The 21,250-nt window shown below is 42.5% G+C and overlaps 1 protein-coding gene across 1 annotated transcript; it reads right to left on the reverse strand.

Annotated features, from left to right (window-relative positions):
• Window positions 1-797: 797 nt before the first annotated feature.
• On the reverse strand, window positions 798-8,123 carry LOC147631546 (very-long-chain (3R)-3-hydroxyacyl-CoA dehydratase PASTICCINO 2A-like). The gene is made up of 9 exons (XM_086808059.1): window positions 7,967-8,123; window positions 7,363-7,474; window positions 7,225-7,243; window positions 6,956-7,044; window positions 6,810-6,863; window positions 1,748-1,818; window positions 1,569-1,650; window positions 1,376-1,472; window positions 798-1,120 (listed from the first exon to the last, which is right to left on the reverse strand). Exons 1-9 carry the CDS (start codon window positions 8,035-8,037, stop codon window positions 1,047-1,049), a joined length of 669 nt encoding a protein of 222 aa, XP_086664185.1. The 5' UTR covers window positions 8,038-8,123; the 3' UTR covers window positions 798-1,046.
• Between the last annotated feature and the right edge of the window lie 13,127 nt (window positions 8,124-21,250).

Raw genomic sequence — 21,250 nt, forward strand, 5'->3', positions numbered from 1 at the left:
ACATGTCAATTCCCACGAAAATTTTTTTGATTAAAATTGCCTGAAAGAATTTTAATGTTGGCAATTTTATTATGCCCATTTAAATCAAGGCATCCATGTCATAATAAACTAATCCATGCTGTTTCTCACTTTTGCGATATTTAGTTGAGGAAACCATAATAGGCTACCACACAGCAGCTCAATAAAGTAGGCATTGTTTTTTTCCCCCACAGCTGCCTGCCTAAAAATATTTTCCATTAACACTGAGGATTGCTTTGGTTGCTTTACACTAATAAGCTTTAGAAGAAAAGATAACTACCCTATAAGTTTTGCAAGTACACAGACGAGCAAGGAGGGACATGAACATGCACAAGGAAGAAGAGGGTTTGGGGCGGCGGATTATTCTTCAAGCCTAAAAGTTCAATCCAAAATCTTTCCCGAGTGTCATGCATGACATAAGAACACTCAAGAGCCTTCACAAAAATGGAAATGAATTCTTCAATACTAAAAGGTGAATTTATTGACTTATTTTCCATTCACATTACTAGTTACAGATTTAGTTTATTGTTCAGAATTTGAAGTCAATTCTTCGAGTTTAAGCACATTAAAGGTATTCTTTGAAAAGCTAACCTTAAAAGTACTTTCATTCTTGAGACTCCCTTTAAATCTCCCATGTTACAGCTGAGAAGTAACATTTTATAGTAAAGATTAAGCCACACGAAAAAGCCTTCTCTCTAAAACTTATCCTCTTGCTCAAGATATTGCTAAATGAGGAATTGCACTACATCTCCAAAGCAAAAAATGAGGTTAGCCACAGATGCTCCACATAAATGTGCGATTTACTCTTGCTTTTTGCCCAATCTTCAGGCCTGAGCAAAGTACTTGCAAGCTAACAATAACAAAAACCCAGATTTTCAAGACAGCAAGCCTACCTCTAAAAGCATCCATAGGACAAGCCTATAACGAATGATTTCACCTCACCCATAGCCAGAACACCACTAGCACAGCTTTAATGTATAATGTCATTTGAAGACACGATCAAAATACTCCTCATGTAAGGTAAAAAACTAATCACTCTTTTTCGCTTTTGCCAAAGCTTTGCTTCTTTGGCCTACCATGTAAGTGTACATATAAGGGCTTCCTGTAAACAAAAATGCAATGCGTCGTGTGGGCTTTAAATTAACCACAACTTCAATCTTTCACTACTTAAGGCTGTAGAAATAGAGACAACAAAGGGGCGAGGCCAGTGGTAAAGCTTTGGCTTCGGAAGCTGGTGTGTGGGTTCAATACCCTACACCCCCCCTCTTCCTACACCATAAGGTGTGGGGTTTAAAAACCTTCTCGCAATACCCAAACCAAAAAAAAAAAAAAAGAGAGAACACAAAAAGTCACATACCAGGGACATAAGTGGCCAGTGTGGCAAGGCTAGCGAAGTAGTTATCGAATGCAAAATTCAATTTGTTTGGCATTCTGATACAGTACTCTTCAGAAACCTGGGTAGCATCAATGGCAGTTAAGAACTGGATGTGATCTTAATAGAGAGGCAGCTGCAACAAGGAAGTGATCAGGAAAAGGCTTTAATAGCTTACCTTGACGTATGGAAGTGAAAGGTAAATAAGGCCAACTTCACTTGTTATGCCAGTTGGATACAAGACATAGAATGTGCTATACCTGCAACAGAAAGAATCATTAATTAAACTTCCACCTTAAACTCTACATTACCTTAAAAGACTCAGATCTTTTGAGAATAACTGGTAAAATTTCATACCTTAACCACTGAATCCAGTGGGGAGAGATTCCAAAGGCTTCCCTCATGCCAAAGAACGAATAGCGGATCAACTAACAAAGAAAACACTATTGTTAGTGCTGCCAAAATGTTCATTCAAAGAGCTCAAGGAGTAAGGATAATGGAGAGCACACTCTAGCACTAAGTGGCAGCAAGGCACTTCTAAACGCACTCCCAAGAAGGATTCCAGCCAATTGCTTGGCAGACTGCTGCCTTCCTGTGGGAAATGGTTTACAGAGGAGGATAGAGCTGATAGATTGGTTTACAAGGGGTTCACTGCTTGTTAGAGAAATGTAAGAAAACGATCTTAAAGATAAAGGGGGGACTGCTTTTTGTAGGGTGCAGCCCACGATCAACCATTTGCTGATACTGCAGTTGATTGCAGCTTCTGATGGAGCTTCTGTCCGAAGAAGGAACTCTGAGAGTTAGCACCAAAAGCATGTTGCATGTTCGAAAACTGTCCAAAAGATGGATCCTGTGGGAAGGCACCACTATGACGCTGAGGAAGGTTCTTAGAACGCACCTTCTTCTTCTTCTTTTCAGGCTCAGAACGGGATCTCATAAATTCAGCAAACTTCTCACTTTGTGTGAGCTGCATAAACACATCCATTACGCCGGCCAAACGATTTTTAAACTGAGCATCATCTTCCTCTTTACTAGGCATATCTTCTGGCTGTGTTACATCCTCATATTGCTCATCATCTACAGACTGTTCTCCTGCAAGAATATCCTCAGGTTCATTTCTCTCAGGAGAGGTCTCTTGCTCTTCCTCTTCATGATAAAAATATTCGTCTTCTGTATCAGACATGTTGCTGAATTTTTCAGCGATGTCTTTCCTCGAGTCAACCACGAGCTCACCCCCTTAAGAAAGTTGATGATAGGTCCCGGCAACGGAACCTTGAAACCGGCCTCTGGTAGAAACCAAAGTGCGGTAGACTAGCAGTCACCCTTCCACTTGTAGTCCAAATATAAAAACAAATTTAATTGGAGCTAGAGTGCCCCAAAACTGAAATGAGAACGACACCTGTTGGCCCCAAAGCTTGGCGCCCCTTTCAGTATTTCTTTATTCAAATTCAAAGTGGTGTAAAACTGAGTACAACAAAACCAGCCAGGAGAATACACATGTATGTCCAATCTGGCAGCCCACAAGACCTCTTAGCACAGAGGATTCACACACAGATCTGTTTCCCTCTGATCAGCCAAGACCATTCAGCAGGGCAGCCTTGAGCACACATCTGGCATATCCCATGTACATGGTTCCACAATTCAGTTCACATATACATCCACTGTCCAATCTCTGTTTCCACCCTTTCAATCTGCCATACCCCTCCTCTCACAAGGGGCCAGATAACACAAGTCTGCAGCAGACATAAACCAATGGAAAGAAAGAAAGATGGACAAGTTCAGAGCTTACCAATTCAATGCGTGGTTCTGCACTTGTGAGACCGATCGTACCAGTCTGCACTTGAGAAAGACTGTCTGTACTTTCCTCTCTGCAACCACCTGACTGATGCACCAAATATGCTCTAATAAAGCACTGTCTGCTGCAGATGGAGATTCAACACCTGATAATGTTCAAGACTGAATAGTACTGTTTCTACCTGTACCTGTCCGTACAGGCCAACAGTACTTGTCTGTACCTGTCTGTACAGGACTGTACCAACAGTCACCTGAATCTGCCCGCCTGCTGACTAGACTCTCGTCGCCTGCGCCGCCTGAATCAGAAGATGCCCAGCAAACTATACCAGCTATCGTACAGTAAACGCCACCTGTACTGGCTGTACGGAACTGCAGCCACCTGCTCTATCCGTACAGTACTGTCTATATTGTTTTCAGCCTGCTGATTGTACCTGCAAACGCCGCCTGAGCCAATAACCAATAGTACTGCAACCGCCTGACTGTACGGCCTGCAGCCACGTGGTCTGTATGGCCGGCGATATTCAATACAGCCTGCACTCTTCACAGCAAAACCAATCGACCAGCTTCTCCTCTTCCACGCAGCTTGCTTGCACGTTCTTCCAAAAGCAAGAGAGAGAGAGATGAGAGAGGCGTGTAACTCCAAAAGTGGAGTTGCCTCTCTCTCCAAAAATATCCTAGGCCCAAACTTTAATGTTTATTAAAGTTTCCTAGGGGCCACCCATGATTCAAACATTAATAATATTAATGTTCTTGGTCCCCCTTCACACCTGGAGATGTCCACATGAAACCGGCCTCTGATAGAAACCAGAGTGCGGTAGACTAGCAATCACCCATCCACTTGTAGTCTAGATGTGAAAACAAAACAGATTGGAGCTGGAGTGCCCAAATCTGAAAACAAAGCGACACCTGCTGGCCCCAAAGCTTGGCGCCCCTTGCGGTATTTCTTTATTCAATTCCAAAAATATGAATGGCTGAGTACAACAAAAATCAGCCAAGACATGACACCTGTATGTCCAATCTGACAGCCCACAATTCCCTCTTAGCACAGAGGATCTATGCAAACAGATCTGTGTTCCACAATAACACACTGTGCCTCCCTCTGATCAGCCAAGACCACTAAGCAGGGCAGCCATGAGCATACATCTGGCATAACTCAAGTGCATGATACAACATCTCAGCTCATACATACATGTACTGTCCAAACTCTGTCTCAACCCTTGTCAATCTACCATACCCCTCCTCTCACAAGGGGCCAGATAGCTCATATCTGCAACAGACATCAAGCAGTAGAAAGAGAGATAGATGAACAGATGAGGAGCTTACCCAAAATCAACTCGTGAAACAGCACTTGAGAAAGCAACGGTACCAATCTGTACTTGCAGGCACTTGTTTCCACAACCCTACTTCACACGCATGCACGTCCTTGTCTGTACCCTCCTCCTTGTGTTCACTTCTATGCTGTCTTTGAATGTACAGATCTGAAAAACAGCACTGTACTTGTATGTACTTGACCGTACTTGCTTGTACTTGACTGTACTTGCTTTGTACTTGACTGTACGGACTGTTTCTACAGAAAACCAGAAGTAGCCGCCTGCTGATGTGCTGCTGGTCGCCTGCGCCGTCTGCAACAGTGTTGCCCAGCACCTGTACTTGCACCAGAACTGGCCGTACAGTGTACCTGCAAAAAGTACAGAACTGTACTTGCAGTCGTACAGCCTGAATTCAGCAGCTGCAGCCGCCTGTCTCTGTCCCACAGCTCTGTACCCTCTCTGGTTATCTGCGCCGCCTGTCCACAGCAGTACCTGCTGTTTGTACAGCACTGTACGGCTGCTGTACGGCTGCTGTACGGCCTGCACACAGATTTCAGCAACAGCTCCCCTCAGCAGTCGACCAGAGTTTTCTTCAGCTTTTCCACGCATGTACACAAGCGCATGAAAGCTCCACGACTCCTTTTCCCAAAAAGAAGAGAGAGAGGGAGGAGAGAGAAGCACACACTCCAAAAGTGGAGTGGCCCTCCTCCCCAAAATAATCCCTAGGGCCCCAAACTTTAAAAGTCCCTAGGGGCCACTAAGGCCTAGGGGCAACTTTAATAAACATTAAAATTTAATGTTCTAGTTCCCCCCTTCACACCTAGGGATGTCCACACATCTATAACTCTGTCCGGGCACCCCCCATGTGAATCATTCAATATTCTAACTCTGCGACCACCATGCCCACACTTGTGCTGTTCCATTTTCACAGGGCCGTGACACCACACATCATTCTCTTTGTCCGGGCACCCCAAATACGAATCATTTAATATTTATTTTGCTCAGCAACCACCATGCCCACACTTGTGTTGTTCCATTTTCATAGGGTCATGACACGCAGGTTTCTTGCACGTTTTTCCAAAAAGCAAGAGAGGCATCAAAACAGAGCTACCGGTGCCGGACAACGCCATTTATTGTGGTAGACTGTCCTCCAAACAAAAAGCGTAAGAGGACCAATAGCTGGCTGTTAGTTATTTCACCAGAAAGGGATGAGGGAGGCATGTACCAAAAGTGGAGTTTCCTCCCTCCAAAAATATCCTAAGGCCCTTACTTTAATATGTATTAAAGTTCCTAAGGGCCACTTAGGCCTAGGGGCCACCCATGGTTAGAACATTTAAAATATTAACGTTCTTGGTCCCCCTTCACACCTGAAGATGTCCACACATTATTCTCTTTGTCCGGGCACCCCAAATATGAATCATTTAATATTTATTTTGCTCAGCAACCACCATGCCCACACTTGTGCTGTTCCATTTTCACAGGGTCATGACAGCATACATCAGCATTTATACATCAGCTTACATCTGCGTTTTGGTTCAGCAGACATCAGCGCTTTGCTTCAGCAATCATTTGCGTTTTGTTGCAGCATACATCAACGCTTTACATCAGCCCACATCTGCGCTTACTTCAGGCTTACCTCAAGGCTTATATCAGCATTTATCTCAGCCTTACATCAGGGCTCACATCCGTGCTTACCTTCAGCATATCTTGTGCGTTTTGGCACAGCCCTTGGGACAGTAGCCCTCTCTGCTTTAGGTATGGAGCACCCATGTTACCAGAGCTTGCACCACTCAGGACGGTAGCCCTCTCTGCTTCACGTACGCAACACCCATGTCATCAGAGACTGCACCACCATCATCGTCATCTTTTTCCGTTGACACTATCACCTTGGAGTGCTTTGCCTCACATCGACGCGAGCCTTCGTCATCGGCCGTGCTTCGGCTCCGACGTCTTCTCTGCTTCCGCACTGGTCTTCTTTCTGCTCAGAGTTACCTCTCATATGAGGGCTCTTGTACATATCTACACTCACCCTTTTATATATATTCACTCACATATTTCATGCTGTGTGGTTTTACTCTTATCTCTCGTATATCTGGTTATATCTAGTCCTTCTGTCCTTTTGCCCTCACAAGCCCATGAAAATGTGCAGACTGGGATCGAAAGAACACCAAATGACACAAGTCGAACATCGTCGGATGGTGTTGGACACACAAACATCATGTTTAAATAGTACGTTGTTTAAATTAAGTAAATTGTTCTTTTCAAGATCAACCCATGTTTTCAAGCTGCACATGCACACTAAAAAGGGAGCATACCTCTGTAATAGACCAGCTCAATACCAAAGAAGTGACAAGTGGGCTGGTTCGTGTCTGCTTGAGCATAGCATTTCAGTATAAGCAAGAGCTTGCAGATACTAGAGCTTTGTACAGCTGCAGAGTGTATTCAAAGAGATCTTACACACCTCTGGAAAGCTCCATAAGACAGCCCAAGTGACGTAAAGGCGAGATCCAATCTGTGGCAAAGTTGCTGAGACCGGGGACCTTACGATGCCTGCAATTGGAAGATAAAGAGCAGTAACTTCAGGTATGTGGAAGAAGTCAAAGCAACAACCCAGACAAATGCATGCAGCCTGCAAAACTGTTTTGGGAGTATGTCTAACTCAACACAAAAACATGGAATGAGAATGAGACTGACATGACAGTACATTGCTAAAAAATCAAGAAACCTTACCCACAAGACCATTGAAAATCTTTACACCCCGATTCATATGCAGCAAGGGAAGAAGGAAAAAATCATCAGCAAACTTTGGGAGAAATTAATGCAATCAATTTGGATGAATTAGCTCTCAAGAGAAGGTGAAACACTAACCTCCAAAACAGCTGCACTTTGGGCGAATTGCAAGGGTTTCTCAACGGCATCATACACAGCTGCATATCCAGATGTCCTCAGTGTCTGCACAGCATAGTACAGCACCTGAAACCTGCAAAAAAAATTCTTATGAAAAGATGCATCTCAGGATCTTGCAGCTAGCATGCTAGGCCCAGAGTGGGTTAAAAACTCTACTTAGTCAGTGGAAGTGTAATTTGGTGGTGAATGTGAATTTCTCAGAGAGGCCAAAAGACGTGCCCCCCATCAGAGGGCATCACCCAACCGTCCATAAAGAGCTCTCTCATGATGATCTGATGAAGACACGATACGCTTGACTGGCTTGACAACGTGTGCCTGCCTCGCTCCGGCCCAGGCTCTGCCGGGATATGGACCCGGGTTCGAGCCCTGTCGCTAAACCCCCTGGACATGATCGATGTCTATGTCTATCACTACATACTAAATACATAATCTCCCCAAAAACAAAAACCTAAATACCCTGGCGGATATATTAAACATGGAAGCATAAACGATAAACACAAACAGTACAGCACTTAGACCGGTTAATCAGAAGGCAAGAAAGCTGTAAAGAAATGCAAGACCTCACCAGCTAACGAAAACGACCCAGTTGTACACAGCAAGGTAGAAGCGCCTCAATTGAGCGAGAACGCCAGCCATCGCTTCCTCTCCTGCTGCTGGTGGGATTAGCAATATTAATTTTCCCAAAAAAAAACTCAGAATTACGTGTGTTTTTGGTCCTGACTTTTGCCAAATATGGGTGCCCAATGTTTGGGCGGTATTAATTAGAACCTAAGGTCAGTTTTGATTTTTTGTAAGGTTTTGAATTCATGTCTAAGTGAAGGTTTTGAATTCATGTCTAAGTGAAGGTGAGGTGAGGTGACATTACTTTTTTTTAAAAATAGATCCGTATGTTCGCATTCTGGAGACTTTGGATGCAAGCTATAAAAGCCTAGTGCGTCGCATTTTCAAGCTGAGCAATAGCCCCGTGCGCGCGCGCGCGAGAGAGAGAGAGAGAGAGAGAGAGAGAGAGAGAGAGAGAAGGACAAGAGATGAATGATGTCAGCTCCGCCTAAAAACGACGCACCCTCACGACCGAGAGATAGAGAGAGACAGACAGACAGAGAGACATTGAGAGAGACGGTGACAACTAAAAACGACGCAAAGAGAGAAAATCCATGAGACGTCCATTGTAATTTTTTTGGAGTAAAATAATTTTTTAATGTACAAGGTTTAAACTTTAGTGTATAAGGCTTAAAGCTTAATGTATTCATTAATTAGTGCCTGCTTGAATGAATGAATATGTCTAGATAGACATATTTAGTCTAGCCAGACTATTTGGAGGGTTAGAAACTTGGATGACTTTGGCAGTCGGATACTACATCGCAACAACCATCGACTCGAGAACGGGGAAACAAGGATCCCTGGTTTCGGTTACACCCAACTATCAATTAGTTGTTTATCGATGGGAGGGGTAGAATAAAAGAAAAGTGTATATAATCCCTGGTTTCGGTTACACCCAACTATCAATTAGTTGTTTATCGATGGGAGGGGCAGAATAAAAGAAAAGTGTATATAATCAAAATTTCATTTCTGCCCTGGACTTTTTCAAGTACCTTGGTTAACGTCTTGCATGATCCAATGGCTAGGGAATTTCTATTTGTATTTTTCATTTAGCATTTTTATGAAATGCAATCATAGTAAATGTGATGATGTCATAAGTGTCAATCAAAAATCTTTTGAGTGTTTAAGGTTGCCAATCGTATTGAATTCAATACGTTTATTTATTTGCTTGTTGATTCGTATTTTATTGGCTTTTACCTTTGAGTATCTAGATCACAGTCTTGGCATGTGACTGAATTCATTAAGTTTGTCTTATTCTTGCTATTTTGGTAGCTACCTATTTTTGTGGTGGTAGTTTCATTCTTTTATTTTGTAGGATTGTTCTTTCCATCCTCTGATCATTCTTTCCATTCTTAGATTCATTCAACATTTTGTCGAATGAGTAGGTATAAAGTTAGAATTTGATTGCTTGCCAATTGTATGCTGCTCGCGTTGTCACAATATATGACAACTTTCCCATAACATTGCTGTCCCAAATCTTTGAGTAGCTTTTTCAACCATACCACCTCACAATCATGCAGCCATAGCTTCTCCTCTATACTTTGCCTCTGTGCTAGATAAAGTAATTGTGGGCTGCTTTTTGCTACTCCAACTCACCCACTACACTTCCCAATGTGAAAGCATAGCCACTAGTAGATCTTTTATCATAAGAACTACCTGCCCAATCTGCATGTGTATATCCAAGAACATCCATAGTTTTGCTGCACTCATAAAGGAGTCCATAATGTGTTGTAGCTTTCACATATGTCAAGATTCTTCTCACTCCACCCAAATGTAGTTTCCTTGGGCTTTACATAAACTGACTCATGAGCCCAACCACATAGCATAAATCCGATCTAGTGATAGTCATGCATATCAAAGTACCAACCATCTTTCTATACATTGTCACATTCTCAATCTCTTCACCACCATCAACCCTTAGCTTCACATTTTGCTCCAATGGTTTGATCATTAGCTTACAACCTATCATGCCATACTTTGCTAGTATATTCAATGCATACTGTCTTTGAACCAACCAAATGCCTTTCTTTGTTTTCACCACTTCTATGCCAATAAAGTATCTCAATTCTCCCAAATCTTTCATGTCAAATTCACCACATAATGAAGCTTTCACATCAGCAATATCCTTGCTTGAATCACATGTCACAATCAAGTCATCTACATAGATGAAAATCACCATAATACCATGTGATATCTTCTTTGCATATAGTGATAAATCTGATGTTCCCACATGAAAACCAATGCTAACGAAATACTTGGTTATCTTGTCTGTCTAAGCACGTGGTGCTTGCTTCAATCCATACAAGGCCTTCTTCAACTTATATACATGTATAGGATATTTGGGATGCACACAGCCTTCTGGTTGCTCCATGAACACTTCTTATTACAATTCACCATTTAGAAATGCATTCTTTACATCCATTTGATGCATTTCCCAACCATTTGACAAAGCCAATGCTACCACACAGTTCTCACTATTCCCATCTTAGCCATGGGGCTAAATGTTTCATCATAATCCAAACCATGTGTTTGTGCATATCCCTTTGCGACGTGCCTTTCTATTGATTCATTCGGCTTACATTTCACTTTTGCAAACTAAATCCCAATGACATTATTTCACTTGGTACTTCAACCAAGTCCCATGCATCATTGTGTAGTACCAAGGCATCCATTTCTTTGTCCATTGCTTTCTCCTATACATGCCTTCCAATAGCTTCTCCAAAACACGATGATTCCACATGCTTTATCATTAATGTCATGCATGCATAATGCATTGCATACCCATCATATGTCAATCTCTCCACTGGATACCTAATCCTTTGTGACATTCTCAAAACATGTGGATCACTTTGTACACCTTGTGCTCTAGCATGTGGAGGAACATATCTCTCTTACTTTACACCTAGAGTACGTAAGGTTGGGATGCCAAGTTCTTCATCTAAGCTTTCCGAGCTAGATGACTCGTAACCTATTATGCCAACTTCTTCAACCTTCTTTTTGCCTTTGTCACAAACAACACTTCCACTTGTGCTCACACTACCATGTCTCAACCTTCTTGACCATGAACTTACATTATCACTTCCACTTGATGTTTCACCTGGTCCAGATAATGAAGTATTGCTCTCTTTTGGCAAGTTCACATGCACATCTGCATCTATGTCATCCCAGCATAACGTCATCTTTGTTTATGTACCAACTTGCCAACTCATCAAACACCACATCTCTAGAAATGAGCACCTATTTAGTTTTCGGATTATAAATTTTGTAAGCCTTTCTATGAATATGCACTTCTCAGTCTTTGGGTCCAATTTCCTTCTCTTCTCATTTGACACATGTACATATGGAATACATCCAAAAACTTTGAAATGCCCAATATATGGCCTAAAACCTATCATCCTCATCTCAAGACTACTCTCATGTATGGAAGTTATAGGTGTCTTATTCAAAATGTACACTGTTGAGGCATATGCTTCTGCCCAAAAATACAAAGGCATACGTTTGTCATTCATCAATGCTCTTGCCACTTCACCTATCACACAATTCTTTCTCTCAGCAACTCCATCTTGCTGAGGAGTATACATGCATATAAGCTGCCTTCTAATACCATGGTCTCTCAAGAATTCATCAAATGCATGTGAGATGTACTTACCACCACCATCTGTCCTCAGACATTTAATCCAATCACCATATTACTTTTCCACAAGTGCCTTGAATTCTTTGAACTTGCCCAAGGCTTCACTCTTCTCTTTCAGAACATAAATCCATGTCATCTTGTTGAAATCATCAATAAATGTGATGCAATACCTACTCACATTTATTGATTGGGTTTGCGCGTGGGACCCCATACATCACTATGCACAACCTCATGTGGTCTTCTAATCATTTGACTATCCCTGGGAAATGGCAACCTTGCTTGTTTCCCAAATTGTCATGCATCACAGACAAGTGTACTCCCATCATATTTGAATCTAGGTAGACCACCAACAATGCCTTTTGTTTACATAGATTTCAGCTTTTAACTTTTTACATAACCAATCCTTTTGTGCCAAATATCAATGTCTGGCACTATCCCACAACTATGAGCAAACATGGCTGACTTTAATTCTGGAATGCTTGCATCTAGCTTCTTGAGCAATCTTCCTTCTTTTTTTACCATTAGCAATCAATTTGCAGCCATGCTTAAAGTCCTCAACAAAACAACCATGTTCATTAAATTTCACTTGCAATCCTTGTTCAACCATTTGTCCAACTAATGCCAAACTGTTTGTAATAGATGGCACATACAACACCTCAAACATAGTTTTCACCCTTCCCCATCATGTATTCTCAATGGCACACTACCAACGTGTAATAAGATGCTGAGTATTATCACCTGTAGCAACATTACCGTGATTTTGTGTTGGCATCATGTTATCAAACCACTCTCCATGACATGTCATGTGGTTTGATGCACCTGAATCCATATATCATGTGTCATCACTCACTTTGTGAGGTCATAGTACCCATCACATGCTTCATGGAAAATAAATGATTTGTATGTCCTTTTCTAGATGATGCATAATTTCCATGTACTCTACCACCACAAATATCATTTTGCTTTTTATACCAATCTCTAACCATATGTCCAAGTTTGCCACAATAAAGACACTCAATGCCATGCATATTTTGCTATTGTGGTTGCCAACGACCTTTACCACAAGATCTAAACCTTCCTCTAGCATGAGGGTAAAAACCTCTACCACCACGTACACCAAATGATGGTTGTGAATCCTATTGTTGTTGTGGTGGCCTATCATGCTAACCACGTCTACCTGTACATCCTCTTGAACTAGATCTACCCTTGCCTCTAGCACCTCTATGAGTGTAGAATGCTTGGTCCCTTGTATGTTCACTAGTACTAGATGAAGCACCAAAACCAAGTTTCATCTCCTTCATAATAAGCAAAGAGATTAACTCATCAAAATCTAGGGAGTCGAGCATGTTGCAGATATCTATACCAAACCACTTGGTAAAGAGAAGTTTGAGTACTTCAAAGACAAAGCTTGGAGTACATGAGATAGATATGGTGAGCTTGCATGGGAGTGTTGAGAATGCGAGCTCATCGAGATCTGGTGGATAGCAGTAGCATGTGGACACCAATCCAGCAGTGTGTGTGTGTGTGTGGACAATAATGGCCGCGTCCAGCTAGCCAAGTGTGTGGACATTAGACTTAGGTTATTTCAGTGTGAACTTATCACTAGGAAAATGTAATGTGTTTAGTGTTGTGCAATGAAGGAAAGTTATGGAGCTTCTTTGTCATGTATGTGTTAATGGTTTGAGATAATGAGAGCCAATTAGGGTTTGCCTCTCTGCCTTGGAGTCTATCTCCTCTCTCTTTTCAGGAAGAAGAGGACGTGATGTTGTATTGTGCGCTTTTGCCGCACAGGTCGTAGCTGGGGACTTGCCAAACACCGTATGCGAGCCACGAATGGCTGCAAGCATACAACCAGGGAAGGAAGCTCAAACAGAATGCAAAGGGTGTGTCACTCACCGGTCAACTGCCGCCTTGAAGGATTCCCGCGTCGCAGCAGTGAAGAAGGAGCCGCTGTCGCCGCTCTACCGCCTCTCCACCGCCGTGCCGCTACACAGTGCTCGATCGCTCTCTTGCTCACTCTCTCTCTCTCTCTCTCACACGCAGGAGAAGGAAACCAAGGAGATAAGGCAAGAGCACTCTTGTATTCACAACACATGATAATAAGGATTTTAGGGTTACATTTGGCTCTTATAGGTGACTTGGCCGTTCACACTTGGGCGCCCATACATGGCCGACCGATCCTAACCCTTATCCTACTGATATTCAAGGTGCGCCTCTCATCGGCGATCACCCAATCCCTTCATCCTTAACATATGGTGCCGACAAGCCCGGTCCATGACTCAGAATATTTAAATTAATGACGTAAAACATAGTACGTCTGAATGTCCGTCTCATAGGTTAACATGCCCCCCTTCCTGATGTAGATTCCGTCCTCGGAAGCTATGGTATGGTAAGCTCGATAGGGTGGTTGTGGTGGACCGTCTGCAAAACAGGGAAGTAGAGTGAAAGTATGCTAGAGTTCAAAAGATATAAAGTGTATAAATTCAAGCATGTTAGACCACAATGGATGTTGCTATGAGAACTTAGTTTAAGGGTCACATGAATGAGCTAGTATAGCAAATTAACAGGAGTTTAAAATTATTGAAAGTAAATCAAGAGTAAGCAAGGTGTCAAAGGTTAATCAAGGTTTATAACTGGCCTAAGTCAAGGAAAATAACCAAGCTTAATAAATAAACAGATGACCACGCTGTGTCTACTCTAAGAACAAGTTAATACCACAAGCCTAGGGACACAAGAAACATCAGAGTTACAGGAGCTTTTTGCCTTTATTTTTTTAATGCACGTGACAATTTTTACACACAATGGCGACCTTCCTAAGGCAAAACTAACATCGATCCTGGTACCATGTTTAACACAAGGCATTATCCAGGAATCTATTAGCTCACTTTAGGCAAGGCTACCCCCTACCAACCAAGGCATCGGTCTGGAGTAGAATACTCCTCGCCTACCAAGTATCAATAAGGCGATAGGCCAACATTAAAGCACATCATAGACTTGTATTGCCATTTATTGTAGGCTTTTTTTTTAATCTATTTCTTTTGATCTTCGCTCCTGAACTATAATTTGTCTTGCATCCTTTCGACAAAGGGGTAATAGCTATGTCCTAGAGGGCAACACACACATGGCCAGGTGTCAAACATTAAGATGGTTTGACCCTAGACCTAAGACAATCGTATTCCAAGGTTAACTAAAGATGTCATGCTGCCTATGAATATTTCCAATAAAGTTAAGCTCATTAATGATTTACACTAGCATGCAAGCAACTTCAAAAACTAAGTAGTACATTGACAATTTCCATGTGGTCATGCATTATAGTTTATGCAATTAATTGAACAGTAAAAACGAAAGAGAGTGGGTATGGAAGAATTACACCTGTAATTGGAGATCTCCTTGATTTGATGAGACAGCTTGCAATTTGATGTAGATATATTTTGATGAACGTTGCGGCAGTCTCAGGACTTGAAAGCGAACCCACCTCAAACTTTTTAACCTGTACAATCAACTAACAAGCACTATACCTCGAGAGGCACATCAGTGTGAAAAATTAAAGACTCGTTTAAGGAATCCAAACTAGAAAAAACTTGAAAACACTAACCTACCTACCAGTCACCACACTACTACTGAGGATACGGTAAGAGGATGTTGTAGAGTCCTAGCTCTAGCCCTAAGGCTAAGCCTCTATCCGCATCATCCAAACAAATAAAGTCAACCGCAGTAGTGCCATGAGTTTCATCCGTCCATTCATCATTGTCAGATATTTCCTTTTCATTTTCCTATCCACATAAACTCATCAAGAATGTAACCATGCGAGGATAGTCATCTTGTGGAAAAGGAAAGCATTGGGCTATCGGGGATATGTCCTACGGAGTAGGGGTCAGTCATGGTCAATAGGCGAATTAGCCATTCTAATTCCTCAACATTTTCCTCTCTGGCTAGTACATCTATATGATCCCATTCAGTTTCAATTACAGGATAGCACATGTGGAATATCTGAGAAAGGTACAGATGATACCTCTCACCAAAGGTAGGAGTGGATGAAGTGTATGATGATCGGGCATCTGCCATATCTGCAAACACAGATATAGCATCAGTAGGTTTATGACAGGACAATCTAGTTGATTGTATACGGATATTTCTCTTATTTTTGTGCTCTTGCTCTTTTTACTATTTTTTGTTTTTCTTTTCTTTGTTTTTTTTTAAAAATGTATGAAGCTATATATATACATCCCCTTGAATTTGGCAATTACATGGTCAGGGGAAAGGGTTAAGGAGGAAGCATTAGAATGTCGAGCGTGAGTACATGCTCCCCCTTTCCTTGGGTAGATCATATTATTTGCAATGATGTTGCAGCCTCTTGGAACCAATTTGTCCAGCGGGTCATAGGTTGTGATGTGGGCAGATAGCTTTTTATGACCCTTGTGGCCACATCCAATTGCAGAGATGGTAGTGTACGCTCCCATTGACGAATGGAGGAAATGGTTTTCGACGATACTATTACAAGGGGAGACGTAGACTCATCGGTTTTTGTTGGGTGTTGACAAGAGTAGGTGTAGAGCATGTAGAAACTTCTATATGAGTGTGTGCCTGGCATGAGGAGCTAGAAGCTTCATGTGGCTCCCCCCTTCCTGAGCTAGGTGGTAATGATCGATATCGTTTGGGAATCCAAACTAACTCTGGAAGAAGTGGTGCGGAGCACTCTGTTACCTTTCCCTTACCACGGTCTTGAATTGTCATTGGGATGGCAAAAATTGGTTTGCAAGGTTTTAGAGGTGATGTAGAGGGATTCAACTTATGTTTAGGGACCCAAATCTGGTCATTCCCCTCGTACTAATAATTTTTTAGGGATCCATCGCGATGTTACATTGCCCTTTCTCGGGTGGGTAGCTGCTTTCCTTTTACGAGGCTTCTTGGTGGCTGAATGAGATTGAGCAGGGGAAGTAGCTGTTAACGAAGCTTTGGGGACCCATTTGTATGTACTCTTTGGCATAGTAAGCGAAGCTTTAGGGACCACCTTGCCTATTTCCACTCTTGGCGTTGAAGCGTTAGAGGGGTGGCCAACTATTGAAGATGGTTTTGCCACTGGACTTTGTGATTTTTCATTATCTAATATTTGAGTGGATGACTTAGGTGTGGGATTTTGAGCGGTCAGACCTAGTGTTGGTTCTTGCGTTGTGACTTGTCTGGTTGCCCAATCGATATTGCACTTGGTGGCCATCATCCATTTGCGCCCTAAGATTACAGTCCCTTCCATGGTACCAGCAGGCATAACCAAAAAGCTTTGAATTATGGTTCCCTTGTCATAAGCAACCGGAGTGTGCAGAATTCCTGAGACAAGGGTTTTCTTCTTGTTGATTCCTTGAACTTGGATAGAACTCTTGGATAAAGGTGGTTTTCCCAGTTGACACCACACGCCATATGATAGCAAATTGTGTTGAGCTCCTGTATCCAATAATGCATTATACAGCACCTCCCCGTAAGGACTTTGTAACTCAATTGGGTATCTTAGAGGCGGGTCAGATTCCAATGCATCCTCCTCTGCTTCCTCGAAAAATACTTGTGTAATTCCCAAGTTGGCTTCTCGTTGTCGCCTAGCACGCTGTTGACGTTCTTTGGCTTCGACTCTCGCTTGTATCTTTTTAAGCTCAGCTTGTTCTTTAGCTGCCTTCTTTTGATGGATTGCATGTAACTCCTCCTAGCTCAGGGGGTCATAGTATCTTTTGAATTTACTCCCATTAAGGAATCCAATGGTTTCAACTCCGTCGAGAGTCTCCACTCTGATGGTACCTTGCGGGGTAATTTCACATACTCTATATGGTCCCTTACCAGCATATTTGAGCTTCTTCTTTTCGTTTCGCACTCCATACATCAGGACTTTATCCCCAACCTTGATGTCCTTGTCCTTTAGATGGCGATCAAACCATTTTTTCCTTCTATCCTTCTCCACAAGGGCATTGTATACAGCCAATTGTCTTTCTTCGTTTAGCCGCTCAAGGATATATAGACGCTCTACTAAGGGATTACCATCCCAACCCTCTTGAGTAGCAACACGAAGACTTGGAATGACAAATTCCCACGGCATGACTGCTTCTTGGCCATATACCATTTTGAATGGTGTGCAATTAATAGCCACTTTGTACGCAATACGATAGGCCCATAAAGCTGTCGTAAGCTTTAGATCCCAATCCGTGCGATGAGCTATCTTTGTCAAAATAGAGATTAAAGTCTTGTTGGTACTCTCGGCTTGGCCATTCGCTTGCGGATAGTAAGGAGTAGATTTATGATGGGATATCATGAAATTTGTTGTGAGCTCCTTAATCACTTCATTTATAAAATGCGTACCATTGTCGCTCACAAGTTCAAAACCGAATCGTGTGATTATATTTTCAAAGAGGAACTTGGCTGTTGTCCTCGCATCTGCCTTACGTGTCGCTTTCGCTTCAGCCCATTTGGTCATATAGTCAGTGGCCACAATAATATAGCGAGATTGTGTGTTTCGGGCCGCTGGACTAATTGGACCTACAAAGTCTAAACCCCACTTTTCAAATGGTTGGTTTACTTTGATCGGATGTAGGGGCATCTGATCTTTCCTCTGGGGTTTCTTATATCGTTGGCATTCATCGCAACCCTTCACAAAGAGTGATGCGTCTTGGAACATAGTGGGCCACCAATACCCTGATTGTAAGATCTTTCGCGCAGTTAAGTCTCCTGAGAAGTGACCACCGGCTACGCCCATATGTGCCTCTTGCAAAATGTATAGATACTCATCCTCTCGGGCACAACGCCTAAGAACGTCATCCTTTCCTCTTTTATAAAGAGTCCCGGCTATCAGGCAATAGGGTTCGCATTCTTTGATTAGCTTTCGAGCTAGATCTTTACGAAGCTCCTTGGGTGGAAAGCCATTAACCAAAAAGTTAACAATCTTCTCACTCCATTCAGGCATTGTCTCCACCACCATGAACAGGGAAGTGTCAGGTAAGTCATCATCAACCCCTGTAGGAGCCTCACCATTGGGTATGCGAGACAAATGATCAGCCATAACATGTTTCTTGCCAGGTCTCACAACAACCGTGAAATCAAACTCAAGAAGAATCAATAGCCATCATGTGATTCTTCCTGTGGAGCATGGTTTGTTTACCAGATACAACAATGCTTGATGATCTACATAGAAAACAAACTTGGTGGCAAGGAGGTAATAACGAAATTTCCTTACTGCATATATCATTGCCAACCCTTCTCGCTCCGTAGTGGTGTAGTTCATCTCAGCATCGTTCAACTGGCGACTGGCAAAGCTAATGAGGTAGTCTAGCTTGTGTTCTCCAAGTTGAGTCAACACACCCAATAGCAAAGTTTGATGCATCAATATGCACATGGAAGAGTAAATCCCAGTTAGGCATTCTCAAGATTGGAGCACTCGCCAAGGCCTTCTTTAGTAGCTCATAGGCACGGTCACATTCTTCGGTCCAAATAAACTCGATGAGAAGTTTATACAATGGTCGAGCTATCTCGGCGAAGAAGAGAATAAACCTTTGATAATAACCAACGTGGCCCATAAAGCATTGGACTCCCTTGTAGTTGGTGGGTGGTGGTAGTTCCAGAATGACCTTGATTTTACTCTCGTCTATGGAAATCCCATTTTTGGACACTATATGCCCTAAGATAACTCCATGTTTAACCCAGAATTGGCATTTGAAAGGATTCAAGGAGATGCGATATAATCTACACCTTTCAAATATTTTTCGTAAACACATCAAGTGCTTGTCCCACGAGGAATGAGCACAAAGATCATCTAAGAAAGCTTCACAGAAGTCCCTTAGATATTCCTTAAAGGCCGTGTTTATCAATCGTTGGAATGTTGCAGGTGCATTGGTCAAGCCAAAAGCCATGACGCGAAAGGCAAACACTCCAAACTCCGTGATAAATGCTGTTTTAGCTTGGTCCTCGACTGCAATTGTGATCTGATTGTAACCCGAGTACCCATCTAAAAAGCTATATGCCTCTTTGCCCGCCACTCTTTCAAGCACATGTTTAGAATATGGCAAGGGGTAATGATCCCTTCTGGTAGCTGCATTAACCTTTTTGAGATCAACGCATACTCTGAGTTTCCCATTCTTCTTTGGTACGATGACTATCGGAGAAACCCATTCTGAGTGCTCAATAGGGTATATGAATCCACATTTTACAAGCTTTTCAATTTCCTCTTGTACAATCTTTGCATACTTAGGATTCATTGGGTAGGGGCATTGCCGGACTGGTTTAGCAGTGCTAATCATTGGAATCGTGTTGCACCACCGAGGGTGGAACACCCTTCATATCATGATATGTCCAAGTAAATATGTCCTTGAATTCTTTAAGAAGCTTTGTAAGTGCAGCTTCTTCCACCTTGGTGAGGTCTTGAGCAATAAAAACTGGTTTAGACTCCTCACCCGGATTTGCTAAGTCTATCTCCTTAACTACCGCAGGGCCATCGTAGACACCGCTACTCCCATTGGTAGGCGTTCGTTGGGCTTTTGTGTAGACTACTTTACGTTCCCCTGTGGGTGAATGATTTGAAATGCTCAGGTGCGGGGTGTAAGTCTACTGGTTCTTGTTGTGCCAGGCTTTTTTCTTTCAATTCCGCTTCCTTTTGTTATTGAGCCAACTCTTGGTTTTGCCGCCTTCTTGCAGTACGACTTGGTTTCGGCTTCTCTTCGATTTCTAATTGGGCGATGTCATGAGGTTGCGGAATACACCACATGACACTTTGGAGGTATTGTCCCCAATTATCCGCTAACTTCCGATGAGCATCAATGGCTCCTACATAACTAAGCCATTCTGCAGTGGATCTTTCCTTGTTTATTGCAGTGCGTACATTAGCTCGATAGCGTTGGCGCTTATGTCTCGTTTTCTTCTTACCAAGTTTTTGATTTTTGTTTCTATCAGATTCGGACTCACTTGGTCGATCTTCACTTGTGTCCCCCTCACTTTCGGATGAACTGCAAGAGGTCACTGTCCTAGGCCTTGAGCACCGTGCTTCCACATTTGGGTGAATATTTGATTCATCCTCCCCATTAGGCTCAGAGTCAGTTTCTTCTTGAGATTCATACTCAGAGTTGCATTGGTCAGAGTCTTCGCTACTTTCGGTGCCAGTGGAGTTTGCCACTTTCTCCCCATCAGGAGTCAAGTGAATAACACCTATCATGTTTATTGGCACTAACGGTGGCATATCTTGCCCCTCAGGTGTTACCCAGCTTGTGCCTCTATTCCCCCATGTGTCTATGGTTGCCGCTAGGTGTACCCAATCCACGTTATCCGACTCAGTCATACCCGGTAGGACATCCATATAAGGAGAATCTTTCCCATCATCAGTCTCTTTTTTGCATATATAGCAATACCTTAATGGGGCGGGGTGAATAGTGGTATCCCATCGATTATCAATGATAACCTTGCTTCCTAAAGGATGTGCACGACCATTCTCAAGATCAACTCGAATGACAGAGTCCTAGAATTGTAGGTAGACATGGTTTTTCGACTAGTCATGTACCATTTGTGCTTCCCTCATGAAAGGACGTCCTAAGATCATTTGATATGACATAGGATGCTTGGAGAAATCCATTACAATGAAGGTATGTCTTACCT

This window comes from Cibotium barometz, chromosome 14 (genome assembly GCF_041138505.1).
Source record: "Cibotium barometz isolate CiBa-2024 chromosome 14, ASM4113850v1, whole genome shotgun sequence".
NCBI lineage: Eukaryota > Viridiplantae > Streptophyta > Polypodiopsida > Cyatheales > Cibotiaceae > Cibotium > Cibotium barometz.